This window comes from Nanorana parkeri, unplaced genomic scaffold (genome assembly GCF_000935625.1).
Source record: "Nanorana parkeri isolate BGI_ZX_2015 unplaced genomic scaffold, ASM93562v1 scaffold190, whole genome shotgun sequence".
Classification (NCBI taxonomy): domain Eukaryota; kingdom Metazoa; phylum Chordata; class Amphibia; order Anura; family Dicroglossidae; genus Nanorana; species Nanorana parkeri.
In genome coordinates, this window is record NW_017306458.1 from 339,140 (window position 1) to 364,757 (window position 25,618).

General features: G+C 41.1%; 1 protein-coding gene across 2 annotated transcripts in view; it reads right to left on the minus strand.

The window, feature by feature from the left end:
- Positions 1-25,618, minus strand: part of NUP85 (nucleoporin 85) — a 40,777-nt gene that overhangs the window by 3,313 nt on the left and 11,846 nt on the right. For both annotated transcript variants that reach the window (XM_018555267.1, XM_018555268.1), the window contains exons 6-19: positions 25,300-25,343; positions 20,819-20,888; positions 18,037-18,158; positions 16,576-16,710; positions 14,352-14,474; positions 14,128-14,259; positions 13,936-14,042; positions 13,697-13,780; positions 10,752-10,817; positions 9,691-9,842; positions 8,241-8,358; positions 6,056-6,156; positions 5,813-5,964; positions 2,637-2,738 (exon numbers count right to left, since the gene is read on the minus strand). In XM_018555267.1, coding sequence (XP_018410769.1) covers positions 2,637-2,738; positions 5,813-5,964; positions 6,056-6,156; positions 8,241-8,358; positions 9,691-9,842; positions 10,752-10,817; positions 13,697-13,780; positions 13,936-14,042; positions 14,128-14,259; positions 14,352-14,474; positions 16,576-16,710; positions 18,037-18,158; positions 20,819-20,888; positions 25,300-25,343 — 1,508 coding nt within the window. The remainder of the gene's footprint in view (positions 1-2,636; positions 2,739-5,812; positions 5,965-6,055; positions 6,157-8,240; positions 8,359-9,690; positions 9,843-10,751; positions 10,818-13,696; positions 13,781-13,935; positions 14,043-14,127; positions 14,260-14,351; positions 14,475-16,575; positions 16,711-18,036; positions 18,159-20,818; positions 20,889-25,299; positions 25,344-25,618) is intronic.

A 25,618-nucleotide genomic window follows, 5' to 3' on the forward strand; every position in this document is an offset into this window, starting at 1 on the left:
GCCCCTCCCCTGTCACGGCAGAGAGGCCGTGACAGGATCGAGAGGTGAGCGAACGCCGGTATGTGTTCGCTCACCTCCCGATCTACTGAGCCGACCTGTGACAGTCTCATTGTCACAGATCGGCTTGAACTATGAGGTGAGTGAAAAGCACTCACCTCATACTTCTCCTTTAAAGAACCCATACTAGAAACTCTGGGGTCATCCTGCGTAGGCGAATCAAAAGCTAATTCCCTGACCGCATCAATCAGCACATCAATAATGGTATGCATCTTCTGTGACAGGCTGGAGGAAGGAAGATCTTCCTAAGAGGAAGCATCATAATCAGTGGAAGCAAGCGACTCTTTTTACACTTCACACACTTTTTACTCTGCTAAGGCGTGTGGTATTCCTGAGCGGGCTACAGATGCATTCGAAGAAGTCAAGGAACTCAGGTAAGGACTATCAGGGAAGCCACCCAGCAAAACCTCCCCGGGGGGCATCACAGAGAAAAAGGTAGATTAAGGTCGATTCTGCAAAGTCATAGTTGGTCCACTTGTTGGTATAAGTGGCTTATGCACAATTGATTACACAGGTATATTTGATTCCACAAAAAAATCAATAGCTGGAATTTCACAAAGGATTGTCATTTACTTATTCAGATATATTCACCTTTTGTGTTTTTTGAATTTTTTAACATATTATTTACATATATTTTTGCACTTATAATGGAACTTTAGTTTATGTTTTTCCTGTAATGAGTGCGGCACATTTCTACTATTCCACTGCAAATATTGTTTCAGACACTTTAGAATAAAATCCATTAATAAACTTTTTCTGTGAAATGAGCCTGCAGGGAAAAAAAAAAACCCAAGATGCATTTCACCAATTTTGTATTCGGCTAAATAGGAAAGTTCAGCAGGTGTCAGGAACTCACACTATGCCAAGTCATAGTTTAGCATTTCATATTGGCTGTAAAATGCTAAACTATTTTTAGTCAATAAACAAGATTGACTTGCATTGCATTGGCGTGCGAGTGACTTTCTGTTTGGACTTGTGTTTTGCGGAGGCATCTACTGTCACTGCCGCACCCACCCTGCTTTACCTGGGCTTCCATCCAGTCAAGAGTGCGATGGGATACAGGTTTTTTCAAGGAACTCACACTAAGCGCTGCCTATTATGATGTGTATATTGCCCAATAAGCCTTCCGAATACAGACAGTATCTGCAAGAACCACTTCCCTCAAATCTCAGAAAAAAAGGAGACAGTAGGTCAAATAATTATTTTTTTTGGGACCAACAGGACAGTAGAACCACAACGGCTGTAGTGAGGCAATCTAAGAGAAAGCACTCTACAGGCCAACTATCAATAACCTGTGTGGTTATAATTAGGGATGCACAGATACCAAGTGCAGTACTCGCTACAAGTACAAGTACAGATACTTTTCCAGCTCCAAGACTACACAAGAGAAAAATTAGGAGGCAGCTGTCATTTGTAAGGAGCACACGGAGCTCCCGGGATTTGTACATCTCTGTTTTAATGTACGATTTTGTTTTTATAAATATAAAGGGATGCACCGATACCAGTTTTGCGAGTACGAGTACTGATACATTTTTGTTTATTGTCAGACAGTTTTTCTAAAACAATACAGACTAATGATTTCAGGAGAGTGGTGGAGCGCCAGAGCCAGGTCCCAGCTGCAAACGCTGCAACCCTGGTAGTTCTCATGAAAATGCCAAGTATCGGTATTGGTACTCGAAAAGTATCGGCGCATCCCTAGTTATAATGTCTCATTAGTCTTCAAAGCCTATTTCATAGAATTCGAGATTTCCATAAACTGCACCAATAATGGCCAACAAGCTAGAAATAGCTGTATGCAGTTTGATGTAAGTGCTCTATAATATTTGGCTGTATCTGTGCTTTAAACCGGCAGTTCTAGATATACAGTTGGCCCAGGAGCATAAAGGAATAATTTGCATGGCTCCACCCACCTTTTTTTGGGGGGAGGGGGGATTTTTAATGGACGTGAGATATGCAGATACTTCACGATTAAAGCAACCATGTCATGTGGTGCTATCCTAGGCCTGGGGGAGAATAGATCTGTGAAATCTGCAGTTGTCTGGCGGATGGTTTGCAGAAATCTCATTCTTTATACTATTTAAATAGCGGCTCCCCACGCTGACTGCTGTGGTACATTCTGCCAAGTCTGAGTTACTGCAGACCACAGTATTGAAGTAGGGGTCATCAAAAGGAACCAGGCAGTCTGTCTGAGGAGTTCACACTATTCCACATAGCCATAAGTGTGGAATAGTACTGGCGCACAGAGCTAGGTTTCTGCAAACCAGCTGCTGGGCAGTAAATATAAGTATGCTCATCGGATCCCCCCCGATACTATATAATGTAGCATTTGTGTATTGAAAGCGTTTGGTGTGCTGGAAAATCATCAGCTGTTGTAATGGAGCTTCCGATTACTATTGGAAAACATATCTTCCATTTGTTTTGAGGGAGGACAAAGCTAAGATAGAATAAAAGCTTGTTTCCATTAGCAGGCTCTGATCCTAAAAGTAGCACATTTTTAGGTGACCTACTAAAGCCAGCGGCTAAACCTTACAGCTACAAATGCTGAGGGAATCTTAGCGTCTTCTCTTTAGTGTTCTTACCTGAAGCTGGCGCTCATGTAAATTCATTGATTCTGGCATTACAGCTATCTTGTCCTCAAGGCACTGCATTAACTGATATGTCTGCTCGGAGGAGAATATCACCTTTAGATGGAAATGAGGATGTTAGAATACAAATGCTCAAAAGGAAATACACAATAAACATTTGTCCACAGACTGGATATACATGGAGTGCTTATTCTGTGTACACCATCTAATTTGCATTTCTGATTTTTCATATTTACAGTCAATGACCATTTATATAAAACTGAATGCTGTTTTACAGTGCGCACATCAACAAGTGAAATCCTTTTGATGGTTGCTGCACTGTATCGCAAGAAAAACTGTATTTGAACCGCGGCTCTGTGACAGCGGCTCTGTGTAGCGTGGCCGAGTGGGGGATCGTTAAATATCAAAGATATTTAACGAACCCTCTGTGCAGAGCAAACACCGGAGTGATCGTCTGAACACTCTGGTGTTTGTAAATAACTGGGGACACATAGAACTAGAGCTGCAGCTAACGATTATTTTCATAATCGATTAGTTAGCCGATTATTACGTTCGATTAATCGGTTAAAAAATAAAATAAATTGTAAAAAATGGCTCCAGTGAACAAAGTGTGTAACATTCCAAACTAGCTTGTGAAAATGTATCAGTGAGCTTCAGTACACATTACTTCATCCAAGTATTTAACCCTTTCATGACCACTAATGCCTTAATGACCAGTACAAATTTAGAAGTGTCAGCATGTGTCCGGTAACTTAAAAAGAGTTCTATGACTAAATATTTGTTAAATCATTAACTGGGTGAGTTGCACACAACACCATCAAAGGTTCACCATATCCACTTCAAGCAGGCTCCAAATCTCACCGCTGTCATAATACTGAAGAAGGGATGCAATACTTAATAACTTGCATTAAAATGTGTTCCTTCTTCTATGAGGCAAGCATGTACACAGGCATACTCTGCAGAATGAACAGCAGCTTTAAGCATCCCTGCCCTTCTTCAAGTTCAATTGTATGCTAGACCGGTGATAAATAATTTTTATACATATTTCTAAGGACATATAAGGTTTTTGTTTGGTACTCTGCCTCAATGAAAAAACAGGATTTTGTTCTTCCCGGAAAATAATTTTCTCAGAGCCCATTGATGGACACAGTTGAAGAAGAAGAAGAATTCAGAGATGTAGGGGTTATGCTGCTGTCTCCAGTAGAAATGGATACTAGGTAAAAAAATGAAAAGCTTGCCACTTTAAGGACATAACCCATCCTACTTCACACCTGCCAGTTGTAGCAAGCAGCATGAAAGCAAAGGAGGAGCTGCGTCCCTCAATGGATTCTCAGAAAAATATTTTCCGGTAAGATTAAAATCCTATCTACTCTATTGTCTAAAGAATTCTTAGACGTAGGGATTTCAAAAGCACTCCGAACAGAGGGGCGGGCACCATAAAAACTAGAAGAACCAGCCCAAATACTGAAACAGCCACCTGAAGACCATTTCTACCAAAACTAGCATCAAAAGAGGCAGAAACATCAACTTTATCAAATTAAGCAAAAGTGTGAACAGAAGACCAAATTGCAGCCTTGCAATTTGGGTAACAGGAGCTTCATTCTGAAATGTCCAAGAAGTACTAACTGCCTTAGAATAAGCAGAAACAGGAAAAAAGAGGAACCTTATCCGGCAACTAATAAGCTTGAATGATAACCGAACAAATCCACGAGACAAAGGGGATCTAGATCTTTTGTAGAACAGATAAAAACAAGTTGAAATCCCACAGAGGAAGAAGAGACCTAACAGGAGGAGCAACACATGGAACTCATTGAATAAAAGTATACTATACTCAAAAGTTAGACCTTAAACGTGCATTCAAGTGCCTCAAATAATAACAAAAATTTATCTTATTTGTGTATGGGCTGTAGATCCACAAATCAACTCTGAATTGTGCCGACACTGTCCTTCCTTCTGGAGGGTGGCTACTTTTGTTCCCCATGGTCCCTGTGTCTGTTATAAAATAGCCACCACTCAAATCTCGCTCTGGTAATGGACTACAATTTCAATAAAAATTTGTAAATAGTGAAATTGTAGTCCATCATGGGAGCCAGCGTGGAGTGGTGGCTACTTTTACACCTCCATTGCCCTGTTCCTGACATAAGAGGAATCCTAGGTAATACTGGCCTGAAATGAAAACAGGAACACAGGACCATCGCAGGACGAAGCATAAGTCCTGAGACCAGAAATGACCTGCTTCATGACAACTAGAGAAACGTCCAGGATTTAACCTATCCTGCATGAATCTCTTGTTTTTGTTGACTAGATAGAGAGACTCCCAGGATTTAATAATACCGACATTAATCAACTAGCCGCTCTTGGCAGTATAATCTACAACGAGGAAAAAAAATTAAGTAAAATAATAAAAGCAGAAGAGGAGACACCCATCCCCCGGAGGACTTGTCCTTAAAGTGACAGGCTTTCAATTTGTTTGCCTAGTGTCCATTTCTCCTGGAGGCGGCAGCATAACCATACATTTCAGAATTCCTCATAGCTGTGTCCCTTAATGGACGATAGAGAAATAAAAGACACAGGCTACCCTGTCACCTTTTAACCTTATTAATACAATAAAATGTATTACAATGAGCAAAAGGTTGGGGAACATGCACATCATAATAATGGCACCTACTTAATAAAAAGTAGTGATAGTAAACTCTCAGCACCCTCTGGTCAGAAAAGAGCAGCAGAAATCCATCCAAGCACACAGCGTGCTTGATCGGATTTATTTTCCAGCCACAGCGGCCAGGGAATGACAGAGCTGTGCCAGGAAGTGACAACATCCTTAAGTAACCAACATAGTGCAAAATCCTTTATTAATGAAAAAAATGTTGGGTACACTCACATACCAGTGGAATAAAGTTTGGTCCCAGAATAAACACATTAGCCACTTTCCAAGCTGCACAACGTATACTGTATTGCTATTAAAAGGAAAACTCTATGTGGACCAATGTATTAATATATAAGGTTAGTGAACGATTTAAAGGTGTGGAAGAAGGGTTTTATTTGTCCAAGTGCTTCCTGCTTAGGAGGCTAGACTAATGCGAGTGGAACTTGTTAGCATATTATCAGATATCCCGAATGCAAGTTATTGTAACTGATCAAATATGTCTTCACACATTGGCATGCCTCACCTGCTGCTGTTCAAGGAGGGGAAGCGAATCCAACAATAAGGAAAACCAAAAGTAGCCTGGAGCAATGCGAGCAGTCATGAGTGAGAGAAGCAAGGAAGCTGCTTCATGGAATTCCTGCTCATTGTACAGCCGGTGAAACTCCCTGTATTTCCCTGGGATGAAGTTGACAGAGGTCACATTAGAACAGTGAAGCTGCACACAGATTCAGCTTTCATAGACTGATATTCATGAAATCTTTCTTACCAAGGAATGTAAGACGATCGCTGAGTAGCATTGCTGGGCCAAGATTGTCAATAAGGTCCAAGTCTGAAAATTTCCCACGTTCACAATAATCCTTCAAAAACCTTCACATAAATTACAGGGTTAGAGGCATTCAAATGTATGCAGGGCTTGCGTAAGGTTCTATGGTATCCTATACAGAATGTAGTAAGTAACCCACTTCCTTATTGTGAAAAGAGAGTAATACGATGACACGGAGCAGAAAGGAGACGCTTTCTATCTGAGAGTCTGTATTTGCCATTATCAGCTGCATTACCACAGGGAGCACTATTTAAAAAAATAATAATTCAGTACTGAATATTGCGGATACCGAATACAGATCCTGGAAGTCCCATTACGGAAGCCAGGCGGCCTGTGATGACTCGCCACATGGCTTCCTGACTAGCCATGAAGCCGGGGCGGCGTGTAAAAACTCGCCACCCGGCTTCCCGATTAGCAGGGAAGCCATCTCCATGCTTCTCGTCACCAAATGACGAGGAAGCATGGAGCTGGCTTTCTGGCCAATCATGAAGCCGGGCACCGTGTAATGACTCGTTGCCTGGCTTCCTGATTGGTCGAGAAGCTGGTCCAATCAGGAAGCCATGCAACGAGTCATTACACAGCGCTCGGCTTCCTGATTGGTCGTGAAGCCGGCTCCATGCTCCCGTCATCTGCATGAAGCTGGCTTTTTGGTCAATCAGAAAGTCGGGGGGTGGGGAATGACTCACTGCCTGGCTTCCTGATTGGTTGTGAAGTCGGCCAATCAGGAAGCTAGGCAGTGAGTCATTACATGCTGCCTGGCTTCCTGATTGGCCGGGAAACCGGCTCCAAGCTCTCTAGTCACTCGTGTAAAGACTCGCTGCCTGGCTTCCTGATACCGGAAGTATTGGGCTAGGCATCGGAGAATTTGGGCGGGTACAACTACTCACCCAAATGCTCAGCACCGATATTAGTATCGTTATCGGTGCATCCCTAGTAACTACGTCTTTTGGGCTCTAGATGGTGCTGTGGTGCAATGTTGGTCTCTATGGTTGCTGTTGTGAAGAGGTGTTGGAAATGCAGCAGCATATGCTAGGGTACTGTAACTATTCTTTTGGGCACGAGATGGTGCTGTGGTGCAATGTTGGTCTCTATGTTTGTGCATGTTTATCTATGCTATATATGTTTCCTGTTAATGCTGTATTCCTGTATACACACATGTAATGTTCTTCTAAGCAAGTGAAACCTAATTCAGCATTCCTCAAGATCTCAGTGCTTCATCTAAAACATAACCAACAATTAGTAGGGGGTTATACTATATTTTCAGAGAGCAGTGCATTTGTTGGTATGTATTTGTGGTGGCTGTCAGTCTTCAAATCAGTTCATGTGTCCTTTTGAATCCCATTGGGTTTCAAGGTGGAGGCTATACAAAATGACTCAGTTTATATCTAAATGCCCAATAATATAATTGGACTGCTATGCATTCTAGGCTTTACATTCATAGCTGGCCTTGGTTGTTGGTGATGGGTAGACACATAGGGTACCATTAAGTAGGTGAGGCATCCACAGCAAGATTATCAACTCATTATACAAGACATTTGTAGTAAGCCCATTTAATTTTGTCATATGTGCTTGTTATCAGTCAGCCACATCTCTCACATCACTGTCTCTGTGACTTTTGAAATCCTGCCTCAGTACCCTGGAATCTTATTAAGCAGTGGGGTGGCCGTGTAGAAGGCTTTTTGTCACAGCCTCTACCCCCAAGGTGCAGGCATTATTCACATTTTTGTTGCAAGACATTGTCTACCGTCACACTGGGATTTCATCTGATGGATATTTGATTATTTGCTATGAACTAGACTGATTTTATGGGAAACTTTTTTGCATTTTAATACACTATTACATTTGTATTGTATACATGTTAAGGAACTTGTTTGTATATATTTAATTAGTAGGAGGTTATTATATTTTCAGAGTGCAGTGAATTTTTGGCATTTATTTATTATAATTTTCTTGATAATTGGCACAGCAGCTTAGGAGTTAACAAGAGCACAGGACTTGACACATTATTATTAACAGCCACCACAAGTTATTGTTACCACCACAAGTTATTGTTACCGCGGACACTTTTTGGACCACGACTAGTTCATTTTAAAAATGGGACAGTTAGTGACTCTTGTGTACTTCTCACCGGTCTGATATGAGCGTTGCAAAAGCTGCATCCTTCGCTCGAATACTCCAGGACAAAGCTGAACCCAGACGATTGTTGCGCAAAGCTTGCATTGCCATTGTCTTACAGATACTTCGAACTACCAAACATAAAGAAGAATTGTTGGCAACAAATAAAAAAAAAAAATCAGACTGGCCGTGCTAACGGAATACAAAAACTTTGAGATTTATTATAAGAAATCAGTGACAAAACCACCATGTTAATGGAATGAACACAAAACACACCAGGGATTCACTCATCTCAATAACCAAACTGATTGGCCGTTCCTAAACAAACCACCTCACCAAGGCAGAGTTACCAAGGCAGAGTTACAGGATCTAAAGTGAAATAAAAGCATTCTAGAGATTTGATACAGATCCGCAGAGATCACAGACCTCTAAGTAAAAAAGAAAACTAGAATGAGCCTTGTCTATGTTGTATCAAGCTCCAGCTGCCCATCATACAGAAGAAATCATACAAATCGAGGAATTTGCTTTCAGAAAGAGATTAAACTTCTATCGGGTAAGACTGCAGTGTTATCTTAACTGCTTCAAGTTTGAAGCTAACAATACCCTGTAAAATCTGATTGTACAATCTCCTTTAGCTCTACAGTCAACTATGTAGTGCAGGGGCCTGCCAAAATTGATGCAATTAATGGATTATTTAATCCCCTTTCACACCTGGACGTTCACAGCCAAGTGCGACAAAACTCTCAACACAAGAAAGTTTTGTCTCAAAATGCACAATGCCGAACGCTGCAAAAGGTACATGAGCTTCTTTCGGGCAGATTACACGCTTGTCTGCATTGACTTCAATGAAAGCGCATGAAAACGTGCGACACATGCGTTTTGCGCGCGTTTGCTCATTCACAGTAAAGCACTTTAATCTGCTCAATAAAACGTGTGTCTTTGTATATGCGCAAGTAACAGGTGTAAAAATGTGCAAAACGCACAAAGTGCGCAAGGGAAAGACGTTCGTAGGTGTGAATGGAGACTTACATATGCCCTTATTTTATGGTTTTGGAAAATGTGAAGCTTGCACAGAAATTGTACAGTTAGACTGCATTGTACATATTTTCTATTAAGTGACTAAAAAAAAACATTTTAAAACAGTATTTCTTTTTGATCACAAATGTCTGCATATGAATATATATATTAAGAAATGTAGGGCAATCCGACATATCTGGAAGTGTTGAATTTTTCTCCCCTGCCTCTAACTCTGCAATACATTAATGAGCTCCATGCTTAGATGGACCAACATGGTTTACCAATACAGAATGAAAATAATAATAATGTTTGATTCCGTGTCTATGTTTGAATCTATGTTTGAATAAAAAATTTTGTCTGGTGACAAGGTCTCTTTACTGCAAGAAGGTAGGTTCTTGAATTGAAGGCTGCATAATAAAGTTGTGTTTGTATTTATTCCCACATACCTTGTTCAGTCATCTGCCTCTGCTCACAGATTCTCAATGCCTTTAATGCTTTCTTTTCCGTACTCAGTGGGATCTTCTCTATGAGAAGTTCAAGGTAAACTCGACCTAGCTCTGGACAATGATCCAAGTAATCAACCCCCAGCTGCCACAGGCTGTAAGAAACAATTCTCATCTTATTTTTTTTCCTTCTTTTGATAACACTTAAAACACAGAGAAGAATCAGGCAACTGAAGGTACTGGGGAAATAAAACTGATCATATTGACAAGACTCTGCAGGATCTCCACTAACAGAATAAAGCCGGCCACACACCACTCTTAGATGTTCATTCAAAATTGTTTGTCACAGCATTCTAGTTCGCCATCGCTGAAAAAACTTTCATCCTGACCTGCTACTTATTGGAATCCCAGACATATACAACAGGTTTCTTTTATGCCTAGCACATGCGCACTATGGTCAAAAACGAGCGTCAATTGGAGCCCAATAATTATTATTAGAAAATTGAACGCTCCAACTCCATGCTTCTCGTAACTATGTAACAAGAAAGCATGGAGCCTCATTGCACGGCGCCCGGTTTCCTGATTGGCCCAGGATGCCGGCTCCATGCTCCCTCATCATGAGGTGACGAGGGAGCATGAAGCTGGCTGCCCAGCCAATCAGAAAACGGGGCGTCGCGTCATTACATGGCGCCCAGCTTCCTGATTGGCCAGCGTGTAATGAAAATTTGCCAAGAAAATTCTACAGGGGTATGGCCAGCTTTAAGCTGACTATAAAGGGGTAGAATTTGTTTCAGTCTCTGCTGAATTGTATTACAATATAGATGGATTATTCTTTGCAGAACCAACAAATAAATGCTAAAGGTATTATCAGCTTCTGTAATCTACAAGATCCTTGGAGCTGAAAGGGTTCCTCTCTTCACATACAAGTGGAGGGTCTACTTCCAAGATAATGGCATCTCTATCATAGTGTAATGCAAGTGCAACACAACAAACTAACATTGGCTAAAGCAAATCTAAAAAGGTCAACAGAGAAAATGGATGATAGGATGAGAAAGTTGGCATACCTATGATGGGAGAAAAGACCAGAAGCATACTCAAGCAGAAGGTATTCTCTCATGTTGGCCCCAAAACTGAAAGACAACAAACAAGAACAGGACGTGAGGCACATATTGTACATTACATTTTTAGTGTCCCAGAATGCTGTAATTCTGTATAGTCTGTCCTGCGATTCATACACCTTGTTTACTCTGCTTAGCTAAGAATAGAATTCTACTACTGCCTGGTTCACTTTACCAGCTTTAGGGTTACCTCAGTTCACAATAGAAAGAGGCAGTGATGCACATATATTGACCAATGAGAAAGGGGAGAGATGACACTAAAATCCTCAAAACTGAAGCTGGAAATAGGATTGCCACCTGCTCGGGTATGCAACGAGGCAGGTTTGCATAGCTCACAAGACTGGCTGAATTCTTTGGCACCTAAAGCATTGCACACAGAAATATATTCAGATGTGTACATGTGTTCTCATTTGCAACCAGATACACCACATCTAAATGCGTAAAGCACTGCACCTTTCAAAAATCCTTTAAATACTGCAAAGTTTATCTAAAAATAATTTTCTTCATAAAAAAATAAAAGAAGAGTGCTCACACATAGAGAAAGCAATGCAACAGATGTGACAAAATGATTAAAAAAAACAAGCGAGCTTGTCATTATAAGTTTACAATCTATGAGATCGAGCAGTGAGTGCCCCTTTGTCTCCACAGGAAAACAAAACCTTTTTACTGCACATACACCACAGTAACATTTTAAGGGGTGACAAAAGTTAGAGTGTATTTCACTTTCACAGCTAAATTTGAGAACACCCCATTATATACACTGAGTGGCCAGATTATTATGACCACCTGATGTTTGTAGGCAAATTAGCTATAATTCCGCGCTGAAGTTGCTAGAGGGCCAGACCATTATAAATAGGGAATCAGGTTGTTTGCCACGACAGTAGAAGTGATTTTTTTCTGAAGATATGGGTAAACAACGCGATTTAACAGCCTTTGAACGTGGGATGATTGTTGGCGCTCGGAGCCATGGAGCGAGTATCAGCAAAACAGCATTCGTTAAATGTTCAAGAGGGGCTCATTGTTAAAGTGTTTAAAGACTGGACTGCCAGCCGAAAATCTGGGTCTGAACGTGCGAATTTTGGCCGTCAGCGACTAGTCAATGTTAGGGCAGAACAGAGAGTGGCAATACTGGTACAAGACAACAGAAGGGCAACAGTGCAATGTCAGATTCCTCGCACCACCTTTCAACATCTCGTGGAGTCACGAGCGGGCCCAACAAAGTAATCTCGTGGAGTTATCTCGTGGCCCAACGAAGTACTGATGGGGTGGTCATAATAATCTGGCCACTCAGTGTATCTGTTATGTGTTTCCACTCACACATTTCTTACCTTTCTAGCAGTTTGTTTGGAGCAGGATTATACATAGGACACTAGTGCACTAGCATACAATGCCTTGAGATCATTAGCCCTTTGTTAAGTCAGGCTGTCCTGCTCATCTAGTTTACAAGTGATAATGAAATCTGCCGGCACAGTACAGACATTGGTTAATTATTGGAAACCCCGCCCCCAAAGTCAGTGAGAACTAAAGCTGGCCATACACTAGAAGAATCTTGTTCAAATATGTTGTATTTGGACCATTTCATTTGATTTGGCAATGGGTCAGATTGACAATAATTTTTGACCTTAACGGCAAAAAAAAACAAAACAAAAATAAAGGAGCGGGATGGAACATTTTCCTCAAATAAACAAAATTCTAACAGTGAATGTGGTTTTCGCTGGAGAAACTCCATTAATTTCCCAAATCAAATGTTAAAACGAGATGCAATTTGGAATTACTTTTGTTAAAGGGGTTCTAAAGCCTCTGGTTGTTTTGCCTATATCTACTGCTAGCAAGCAGTAGATAAAGGCAAAAAGTTTAAATTAAAAAAAAAACCTTTTAACAGCGGTTTGAACTTACCTCGTTATCGCTGCGCACTCACGCGCCGGGAATCCGGAACTGCTCGTGCGTCCGCAAAGGATCTTGGGGCAGGCGCATGCGCAGTTCGGATTCTCGGCCGGGAGACGAGCAGAGACGCAAGGTAAGTCTATGGACGCCTGCACCCGCATGCAGACACCGCTGGATCAGAAGTGCCTGCAAGCAGAGAGGAGTCAGCGCTGGATCTTAGAGCCGCCGCACCGCTGGAGGGACAGATTAAAAACATCAGGAAAGAAGATCGGATTAGGAGATATCGAAGTGCTGACATTAAAGGATAACTATGGGGTCAGGGCTTTTCCCCATAGTTTTCCTTAGGGTAATGGGAGGACAATCAAATATTCTGATGAGATTTCTTTAGTATGAGCACTATCTACAGGTATATGGACAGTTTAGGCAGGACTCCTTAGTCCTGGATTTTCCAGGAAGAACATCTAAAAAGGTCAGCTTAAATATTTTCGTAAAGTTATGCTATGTGAATGGGAACACTTAACAAATATAAAGTAAGTGTTATCCCAATTTGGCTACAAAAGTGGAAATACACTTTAAGGCATGTAGTAAACTCCATGAAATATCTGCCTGGGTTTGGCTAGAGAAAGTCTACCCACACAAAGGAGATGATTATTTATTGTGATCCCCATGGTTGACCAGTTTCAGGATGGGCAAAGGATAAGACTAACCATCCAAAATCAAGTTTCACAGTTGTAGGACCAATGGCAAGGATGCCTGCTCAGTGCATAAAAGCACATTTAAGGAGAAGCATTTGGTGCACGTCTGTGCTTTGACCATTCTGAATGACTGTACAGCACATCCTCCAACAACCACCTAATTTCTATGGCTAGGAAAATAGTGTCTTGTTCACAGCAGTGTACAAGGTGAATGTAATCTCTAAAGGTAGTTGTTAGGATACAAAATGTGATATTACAGCAGCCTACTTAAATGGACTGTTTCTGTGGCACAATTTCTGAACTATAGCTTACTATAAACTGTGGGTCTGGAAAAGCTGACAATGATCCAGCAGGTCTGTCAGATGAGCCACAAACCACCAATTGTTGGAAACAAAGCTGAAACAAAAGAGAATAAAACTGTAAAAAATCTGAATGAAGGAAGAGACTGAACACTACATAAGAGAAAATAAAACTTAATTAGCCTTATGACATTATTACCAGATTTCGGAGGCCTGGTAACCTAAAAACAAAACAAAAAATGCCAAGATTACCTAAATTCCTTGATGACCTGATGAATGTCTAGCTCAAATGCAGCCAGGAGAATACTGTCTAGTGGTTCTGGATCACCTTCACTAGCCGAAAAAAAGTTTAAACAGACCTGATAGGATAGATAACCGTGTATGAATTCTGTAATAAATGTGGATGAACTCTACAGAGTGAAGAATTTAAAGGTTGTCTGTTACCTGAGCATAGGAATGCAGTTCTGTCGGTTTCACTGTTGGGTATGTGAAAAGCAACTGTGACACAAGAAAATGATACCATGTAACCATAAGGTCCTTCTTCATCAGCAAAGTTTCCTCATCACCCCGCAAAACCTATTGGTGGTGGCAGAAGAGAAGAACAATCAGCTTTGTTTGGGGTCAGCAAGTCTACTCGTAAAAAAGAAACAAGCAAGCAGACCACCCACCTTACAGATGGATTCCATGGGGGGACTAGAGGCAAAGGTTCCCTCCTGCAGATGGCGTGCACATACCTCTTGCCAATGCTGCCACTTTAATTCAAACTCTGTCAGTGTCTGAAACCCTGCTGACTTAAGCGGGAAAAAAATATCATGAAGAATGATATGTGAAAACACCTTAACATGCTGTGGAGTAAGCGTTGTCTTTTGGTGCTGGAAAGTTAGAGAGATGTAAAAAGCTATCCCCCAGTAAAGAGGATCAAAGCAGAACTCCATGCAAACAGACAAGTTGAAATACATCAGGCCGTTTTATGGTTCATACACCATACAGCCATAATTAAGACGTTGCTTGTTCCTGGTTAAACTTTACTGCTTTCTCTTCTGCCTTGGACAGAGGTGACAAAGCTGGTTAGTTGTTCAATGAGAACGATGGAGGCAAGAGGTCATGAGGTCAACTACAATTAGGGATGCCCTGTTACCGATACTAGTATCGGGGCAGATACAGGGCATTTACATGAGTACTTGTATTCATAAAAATGCCCCGATTCATAAGGCCAATACTGGCCCTTTACATTTTTAAACCACAGCGGCTGGCTGAGTTTCCGCGCTTGTGGGAACTTCAGGCAGCCTGCTGGGGACCTGGCCGAATCCTACACTCACTATAGGCAGCACAAGGTAATGGGAAGATCAAAAGGTGCTAATGTCTGCTTGTCCTATCTACTTACTATAGGCATCACAAGGTAATAGGGAAATCAGAGACTCTGATGTCTGCTTGTCCAATGTATATACTATAGGCAGCAAAAGCTATTGGGGAGATCAAAAGTGCTGATGTCTGCTTGTCATACATACTTTCTATAGGCAGCTCAGCAGAGGACAATGAGATCAGGTGTTCCTATGTATTAATTGGATACAGCTCAGCATTGGACAATGAGATCAGAGGTGACAGTGTCTTAGAGACGTGCTCTTCTAGAATCTTTCCTATCTGCTTGTGCATCTTTTAACAGGTTACAAGATAGATCACATGTTCCTATCTGATTGTACTATAACCAACTTGTTATTCCAAGGAGAGAATAAACTGTACTATGTGTAGCTTAACACTACCTGTATTCAGCTCTGGTGACATCTGTATTCAGCTCGGGTGACATCTGCATGCAGCCCGGTGAGAAACTGCCCTAAAATCGTTAGTCTGTATTGTTTTAGAAAAAATGTCATATCGGTAATTGGTATCGGCAAGTATCTGAGTACTTGGTCTTGAAAAAGTGGTAATGGGACATCCCGAACTACAATTGTAAACCATAAAAAAAGGACATCATCTGTCCAGCTGCAGAGTAAAGCAGGGATACATGTAAACATAAGGCCTCATGCACACGTTATTGACAAAACCACTGCCAAGGTGCATTTGGAGCTGCTTTCCAAACACACTTGGACACATGTTAATGCTTTTCTATGACTGAATGCAGACCTAGACATTGAGCAGTGCCTAGGTTCAGTCAGCCTAGGAGCATTTACCCACACTAGAAATTTCTGTGTCCCAGGAGCTAAACTAAACAGGAAAAAGTGATCTGGGAAGCATAAAGTTGTTTATACTTACCAGATAACTTCCCTTGGTGTTTAAATGCAGCCGGCTAGTGTGCATGAGGCCTAAGACTGTCAGGGAAGAGTTGCAGATGAAAAACTGCTATTACCATAAACATACAAAAACTGACACAACACCTCCGGTGAGAATACTAATTTTAAAAAAAGATGCCTGCACAGACCCTTAGCTGTCAGAAAGTAAAGGTCAAGTGGATAGAAGCTAAGGCTATTGGTCAGACACCAGACTTCATCATTGGGACATCTATATACAAGCATTTTAGTCCAGGAAGTAGATGCTGACCTGGATGATGGAAGATTAAAGTTGGCTATACAGTGGTTGATTTTTTCCTGCCTAAGAACGCGGGGAGGGTTTGTGTACGTGATCCAGTGTGTTCATGGCATGGAACGCACTGGATAGTGTGAATAGGCCCTTACACATTACTTAGCATGAATTTACTTAACATGAAAAAAGTATCATATGTTAGGTCTTTCAAAGATTGGCTTCAGTAAAAAGCACGTACTTATATACTTTACAAGTCTGTTTATGATATTGGCTAACAGTACATACAAGGATTGCCCATTCACTGGCACACAGGGAGTGAGACAACCCCTATAAATGCAAGGTAACAGGGCTGACCATATGTGAAAAGTAACATACATTAAGAACAGGCATTTTCTTCATAAGATCATCCAACGCTCGGCACATACTCCTCGTTTCTAAGGAAGCAGCAGCCTCTTTGGCCAGCAGATGTCGTGCTTCATCCATGCGGCCTTGCAGGACAAGTCCAGTTATCTGCAGAAATATAAAACAGAGCAGATTATTGCACCAGACTATGCTTTTATAGTCTGAAACCCCTCTTGCTTCCCAAGGATCCTCTTGCTGACAAGAGCTTACCAGTATGAACTAAAATTGATGCCGATATGATTTGGTATCTTTTTTTCGATTTCAAAAATGTTCATATCTTCTATATCTATTAACCTCTTGCCGTCCGCCCGTAGTAAAAAAACGGACGGACGGCACTGCTACATCTGCAATTTTTGGGGGTGCATGCTTGTGTTCTCCATGACGGACGTAGACTGAAATGCTCCCCACTCTCTCAGCACCATCAGCCATGATAGAGCTCTATTCTCAGTGTCAAACATGAGAATGTTTCCTATTGGCTTACACCTGATGAATCCCCTAAATATTTTAGAGATTGTTCAGCTGATGGTAACATATTGCATATATGGTGAATTTGTCCTAAAGTACAAAGATTGTGGATCAGGATGTTTTCTTTATTAAACTCTGACATTGGTTAATCTTAAAAGAACCCCAATGGATGCTTTATTGCAGACAGAATTTAAAGGGGACAGGTGTTCCCCCTGGGTGTTATAAACAGAAGCTGTAACTTTATCTTTCACTAATGGGGATTTGGCCACCATGAATGATTGAAGCAAGAAGGGACATCCTCCACTCTTTTCTCCTACCCCAACCACACTATATTTTTTATACACCTCTCCTCTATATTATCTATGTTATATTACCTGGCATCTCCCCCTCTACTGTCCACATTATGTTCTCTGCCCACCCCCTTTAAGCACATACCCTCTTCAATGCTCCCCTGCACAAAGTGCCCACTGTCATATCCTGCACTCACTGAATACTGTCAAACCCTCCACACTGCTCTCCTGCACATACTGCTGGCTGTCACATACTACTCTTCTGTACATAGTACCCACTTGTCATACCCTCCATATTCCTTCTCCTGTATATACTGCCAGCTATAATATCCTCCGCATGCCTCTCCCACACATACTGTAGCTGGCAAACCCCTCTTCTACATAGACTGTCCACAATCGTATCCTCTTTAGGGCACAGTTCTGTATATTAGAATCTGCTTTAGCATAGTCTGTAATATCCCCAATCTTGGCTTTCCAAAACAGACACCTTTTTGCTAATAAATAATAACTATAACAGCCATAAGCATGCCAACATTTCCATTACAACTTGACAGTTGTCTAGATGAAATTCCTCATGACAATTATGTTTACAGTGCTTTTTAAAGCTGGCTCCAACCACCTGTACAAAGCAAGTTCCTGTACATACTTGCAGCATGCAGATCTCATAGGTAACACATACCGCATCCCAAAACTTGTCATGTTGTGGTGGACTTTCACTTTGGACCACATCTTGAACCATATTGTCTATTTCAGACACATGGGCCCTCACCCAATCCAGCAACAGTATCAAGAGGGATCCAGCTGAAGGACAAAACAAGAAAAATTGTTAGCATTTAAAATGTATTTCATTGATTTATTGGAATTTTGGGCTGTAAAGCTGTCCATAGTCTTCCAAGGGTGGTCAAAACTGCATGAGTGGACCACCCTCAAGGATCACCATCATGCAGTGGTCCATAAACATGAATACTTATTAATTGAGATTTTCACTGATACTGTGTTCTGTCCTCCTCATCTATTCTTCTCTTTTGGGTTGTGTGGTGCACTTCCCATTTCACTTTCCTCGACTCCCATCTTAACAATAATGTCTTTGGCAATATGCTCTTCTAATGATAAGAAAATGTTATATTGCATGCATAAGAGTGCATCCACAATTTAAATCCAAAGGTGCCTCTATTTGCATGCATAAAACCTGTCAGGTTAAGGTAGTGGGCACTAAAGTTGACCCAATGGGGAGATACTTCATTTTGAAACTTACCTTTGGTGCTCACACTTGTACAATAGCCAATATGTATTTGCCTAATTCGCTGCAAGTCCAATTTTGCTTCGTTTACCTAAGCATACTGTAGTTCTTTTCAGAGGGCAGTGTTATCTTTTGACTATGGCTCCTAGTATCGATTCCTCTGCTGGTAAACGTTCTCTCATTTGTGGAACTATGCAAACTAAATCAGAGGCTTGCTTCCTTGTGGCTCATAGTGACTTATAGTAGACCCTTCAAAGATCTTGATTATACTTTTTACTGCCTGGTACATAAAACTCATAGTAGAATTGATTAAATTTTCATTTCTCAATCGCTCCTGGAGGCTACCCCCGCAATAACTATTGACCCCAAAATTTGGCTGAACCATTCCCAGTCTATAGTTCCTTTGGGCTACATTCACAATAGGTGCAATTAGATGCATTTAAAATGGTTTTCTAAACGCATATATATGCAGCACATGACTTCCAATGAATCTATTCACACTTTGCATTTAGATGCTTTTATCTGCAGTCATTTTAGTTGGATTTAGGAATCAATTTTAACTTCTAATTGCACCAAGACACATGTAAATGTGGTCAGATGCTAGGAGTTGGTACCAGATGCATGTAAACACGCATCATTTAAAGCATCTAGAAGCATAAACACAGCATGTAGACTGACAGATTTTTCTCTGCATATATAGTGCACAAAAACACAAGTGGAAAGTGTGAATGAAGCCTTGGAATGAACGATTTAATTTGCCCTGTACATCTTCCACACGGAGACAATGATAATCTACTGACGGATGCACTATGCCAGGGGTCAGCAACCTTTTACACACCGAGTGCCATTTTTGCAACCATCAGACAACCGAATGCTGTAAGGAACTTAGGCAAACAATCTCCAATTTCCTCTTGGGTCATGCCTCTGATGATTTCTCTTGACCTATAAAATGGGAGGCCCTCAAAGTGTGCTGCAAGGTATCTGCATTAAACATGGAGCGAGATTGAAAAAAAAATGGAGATCCCAGCAGATGTCCTCCTTATTCCTCAAAATTCCTAACTTAGGACAAGCCCATAGCAGGGGCTCCCCCCTGCTATGAGCTTGTTCTAAGTTAGCAATTTTGAGGAATAAGGAGGACATCTGCTGGGATCTCCATTTTTTCAAGTAGACTCAGGCTTTCTAACGTGGTTGAACATTGTTTGGACACATTGATTTGGATAATGAATATTCTCCCTAAATTTGTATATATATTCCAAACTGTTATAATTTCATTGCCTAGATCTTTTGTTCTACACTTGAAAAAACTTACTTTGTGACTGTGTGGGGCTCTCGTAAACCTAGGTTGCGCTTTTGGGTACCGCTGGTCTCCCCGACTTATCGCTTTATTGCAAAGCAGTGATTGGTTTCACCATGCAGCACTAAATCATGGATCACACTGGATATTCAGACTTAACCTTGACACCCTAAGGTTGCACCATGGGTCCCCCTGCCACAGTTTGGTGGTCCACATTTATGGCATCTTTTACCATATTCCACACTTTGGCTTTCTCCGCCCTACTGAGTCCTCTTACCCCTTAATGGATAATCCTCTTTTCCCAGTGGGTGTTCGAACGACCTCCATTCAGGGCTCAGACAGTACATTCTGGCCACAACTTCGACCATGTGACCTCACATAACTCTTTGCTGTCATGCTCCGCCCTGCAGGACATGTGACCTCAGAAGAAAGGTGCTTAGCTAGCCTATACTCAACTTCATAGATTCTATCCTTCACTACAACCACTGACAGATGTTTATAGGACTTTATTTGCCTTTGAGGTACTATGCTTAGCACCTTCTCCCCTACTCATACAGTCTCATTGCTCTATAGTTTTCCCACTTCACCCCCAGAGCTGCCTCACTATAGCAATACTGGAACACTAAATTAGGGTCTGCTGTAGGTCCATTAGACTGGCAAAGGATAATTCTCTTTACCCATAAATTGGTAAGTTACAGGAACGCAATTTCAAGTTACTGACCAGGTGGTATTGCAGAATGAGCATTAATTTATTTTCATCGGAAAAAACATGACACATGAATAAACAGGAATGTTCAAACTCCTTTGCAAAAGACTATATATAAATTACCCCCATAAAGTCAAGCAATGTTTAGTGCTTTAATTTCACTATACTCAGGTTGTCAATGCAGGATGTTATGGGAAATGCCATGCATTTAGGATCCTTACCTGTAGCACCTTCAACAAAGAGTATTTCACACAAGCTCCAGCAAAGCTCCATGGCAGACAGTATAGAGAGCTAAAACAAAACAAAATGATGCTTTTGTTAAGATAAATATCAAACCCTGCAATAGTTTGTTTTTTACTTGGATACTTTGAAGCAGAAATTATCACATATTACCCAAAGCACTAACGTTCTTGGCATAGATCCCATGAAGCAACTACAATTGTCAGAACAGACTGTAATTAATAGTGCCCTATTAATTACAGTCTGTTCTGACAATTCTGCCTCAGAGGGCACCAAGTCAAAACTGGCATTTGGGAGGGGTTATGTACTTAAAGTGACAGGCTTTCAATTTGTTTGTCTAGTGTCCATTTCTCATGGAAACATCAGCATAGCCCTATGTCTCAAAATTCTTCAGAGTGGTGTCCCTCAATGGATGAAAGAGAAAAGTATTTTAAACTTATTATAAAAGGTTTTTTTGTATTTTGCCAATTTTCTCTAGAAAGAAAAGGGTGTTGTGTTGCGTTTCTTTTCATGAGGGTAAATGTGGGTAGATATGTTTTTGAAGCTGACCTCCAGGCAGATAAAAAAAAAAAAAACTTGGGTAAGTGTTCATTAAAAATAGTGAATTTTTAAAAGCAGCCTGGTTAGGAGCTCTCCTTGCTATGACGCCATGGATCCCCATCTGTACCTATCATGTGTGATGCACCCTGCTTGGAGCCGACAGCTATCTCTGTTGAATGTGCAGGAGCGTTTGGAAACAAAAACGTAGATGTACTGTGGTGACAGCTAAGTACCGGTCTGTCAATCTTGAGCAGAACTATTGTGTACACACAGCAAGTTGTAGCGTTCATGTGAAAACTTCATTTGAGCTTAAAATCATGAGTCACAGTGCTATGTCTATCTGATAACCCAGGTTGATTTGCTCGAATAGAAGATAAAACGGACATATATTGCTCATATGTTGCTCCTTGCTGACATTTATGGTTCTTTATGCTACAGCTGAAATATTCTGCTCCTTCATGTAGCTTGTCATCTCCCACTGTCTGTCTGCCATTGCAGATTGTTTCCTGCCGTGCATACATTGTTCTCTATTCTATTCTCCCTATCTTCAATGGATATCTGAATGAAATGTGTTGCTTCCTACTGCTGTAAGACAACTATAACAGCTTATCTGTCTTCTGACTATCAGGTTATTTACTACAACGGGGGTTTATTTATGATACATTAAGATTTCCTATTTATTGTGTTTTATTGGCATCTTGCAAGGTTAAGATACTTATATAGAGGTGATTTTGTGTTTTTATGTGATTTGATAATAAAATGTATATGGATATTAATTAGTGTACTACTGTTTCATTTCCAGTGTGTCCATCTTTGCAGGTTTTTTTCTTGATTGATTTTTCATTACAATTGGAGTACTGTTGCACTCTGGGAATTTATCAATTTGCCACTCTTTTCCCTATGTGGGGACCCCTCAGTGCTCCCTGTGATCATTTTTAAAAGCAACTAGTTTAAGTACCTACATCTGACTTTGTATCAGCCTACTGCAGTCTACTGTACAGCAGAGATCAGACTTGGAGAGAAAGAAGCAGCATAAGAGGCAAGACAGTTGTTCTGCAGTGCTCTTGTGAAAACTAGGATCATGCTAATAGGAGGAACGAGAGTAGACATTTGGGCTCTTCAGTCTGCTTCTTCTCTTTACCAATCACAGGCAAGGAGGAGAAAAAAGACCTAGATGCATTACCTAACTAGTAGAGAAAGTCAGGTAGCCAGGCTGGATGCGCTGTTTGACAGGGCTATGTGAATCTCTGGAATCAATGGACAGAAATACAAATCCTTTGGTAAGGGAACAGCTCCTATATACAGTATGTACACTCAGTGGCCAGATTATTATGACCACCCCATCAGTACTGCGTTGGGCCACCCATCAGCAAGGTAAAGTCTCCCTCGTGTTCTTGAAACCACTCCTGCACAATACTAGCACCGTGGCATGGCGCATTGTCTTGTTGGAAGAAGCCATCTCCATTGGGATACGCCATCAACATGATAGGATGAACTTGATCAGCAACGATACTTTGGTATGTTGTGCTATTCAGACGTTGTTCCACACGAATTAAAGGGCCCAAATCATGCCAGGAAAACATGCCCCAAACCATAACACTGCCCCCACCAGCTTGAAGGGTTGTATTCATGCATGTGGGGTGCATGCTTTCATGCTGTTTCCACCAAATTCTCACTCTGCCATCTGCATGATGCAACTGGAAACGTGATTCATCGGACCACATGACTTTTTTCCAATGCTCGACTGTCCAATCCTTGTGTTCCTTTGCGCATTGGAGACGTTTTATCTTGTTAACTGCAGACAGCAAAGGTGTTCGAACAGGCCTTTGGCTTCCATATCCCATACGATGCAGTGTACGGCAAACAGTGCGCTCAGAGATCATTTGAGAGGATCCCTGATTAAGATCTGCAGTAGTTTGATGCACTGTTGCCCTTCTGTTGTCTTGTACCAGTCTTGCCACTCTCCGTTCTGCCCTAACATTGACTAGTCGCTGACGGCCATAATTCGCACGTTCAGACCCAGATTTTCGGCTGACAGTCCAGTCTTTAAACACTTTAACAACAGCTGCTCTTGAACATTTAATGAATTCTGCTGTTTTGCTGATATTAGCTCCATGGCTCCGAGCGCCAACAATCATCCCACTCAATGGCTGTTAAATCGCGTTGTTTACCCATATCTTCAGAAAAAAATTAATTCTACCGTCGTGGTAAACAACCTGCTTCCCTATTGGTCTGGCCCTCTAGCAACTTCAGAGCAAAATTATAGCTAATTTGCCTACAAACGTCAGGTGGTCATAATAATCTAAGTGTATTTCATCCATGTATTTAGTGGTTTCCAAGATTACATTTTTAAATGGGAAGCATGAGCTAATACTTCAAATAAGGCTTGCAAGTTTACCAGGTCAGTTTACATCCATATTCTCATCTAACTTCATTCGTTTTTTATTGAATATAACTAGGGATGTCCCGATACCGATGCTAGCATCGGAATCGGGCCCGATACAGGGCATTTTGACAAGTACTTGTACTTGTCAAAATGCCCCGATACAAAGCGCCGAAGCTTGCGCTATGTTTGTTTTTTAGGACGTGTGTGCTGTATATGTATTATGGATCATGATTTTACCTATTCATGTTAGCAGGGCAGAATTGCGAGCACCTCCCACAAGCTGAGCACCGAAACGCGATGCAGCGATCCTGCCCAGCCCTGACTACAAGAGGCACAGCGAGAGGCAACATGGATGGGAGTGAAACTGTAAGTGAGGGAAGCTGGGACGGGGCTGGCTGTAAAGCTATTGCTATAGTGTACTGGACGTGTGTAATGTATATGTAGTACATATATACAGCACACACCTCCACTACACTCCAGCAATAGAGTTACAATTCTCCCCTGCTAACGTGAATAGGTTAAATCATTATCCATAGTACATAACATGTAGTTGTACTATGGATCATTTAAAGTCACCTGTCCCTTTAAGAAAACGTATCGGTAATTGGTATCGGCAAGTACATGAGGGGATGTACTTGTACTTGGGCCTGAAAAAGTGGCATCGGGACATCCCTAAATATAACCATATACTTGCTGATCTCTCACTGAGAACAGCAGCAGATCCGTATACATGACCTACTTCTTCTTTCTCCTCTAATGTGCTAACTGAAAAAAAATTGCCTAACATGTAAGCAAAGCCTTTATAAGAGCTTATTGACAAAGTGCAAGTGATTCTGAATTGTAAGACAGAGGGAAGTACAACAGAAGGGTAAAAATGGGTCATATTGAACAATCTATAAAAGATCTGCCAATGTATGCCCCTTACCACCTAAATCAGAAGGTGTAGCTATGGCAGGCCCCTACAGACTGCGATCTACAATGGGAAGGTCTTATAATACATTTTCTCTGCAGAGAGATGTGCTCAAGTATGGCCAATCCATAGCAATAAGATCGCAAGCATAAACAGTGAAAATGCATTTTATTTCTAAGATTGCAGGCTTTACTTACCATCATAGAAAGTGACCTGTAAACTTGCTACTATTCAAAATGTACTCGCTCTGTTTACTACACTTATTACACCCACCAGAAGCAACAGATGTAAGATTTTAAAAAAATCATGATAATGTTATTAACGTAATAGCAGTTAATGGTTTTGATTTATTAGGTATGTAGTGTTGTTATAGTATGTTATAGCACAAAACACATTATAAAGAGCTAATAATATAGAAGCAGGCCTTGAAACATTCTATTCTCTCACTAATCATTGAGCCCATTTAAATTATAAGCCAATATGCCAACTTACATATGAATGTATGTTGTACCTCTTACTTGACAAATATTCAAAATAATACGCCAATATTCTGAGTTCATGTTGCACCTCAAACAATGAATTGTAACCAATCAGTTGTTACCGAGTAACCATTTTCCAACACTTACCTGCTCAGTGTATTTGGCATTTTGATCCACATCACGTGTAGAATCTAAAAGAAAAAATTAAATCCAAGTTAGATTTGTGCTGAAAATGTACTGAGAAAAAGGGGTACAATTGTGCAGCAGACCAAGATGGATGCCTGGTGGATTTGCCCTGCACCACCTGGGCTTTATTTCTGCCAGGATGTTCGGACGGGAGCACGCAGTGGAGACACAGGTAAGTATTAACCTTTTGAAAAAGTGTTTTTTTTACATTGTTTTGCATATATCTACTGCTTGCTAGCAGCCGCGCGTCGTGTATCGCAGAAAAAAGGTACTTCTAGAC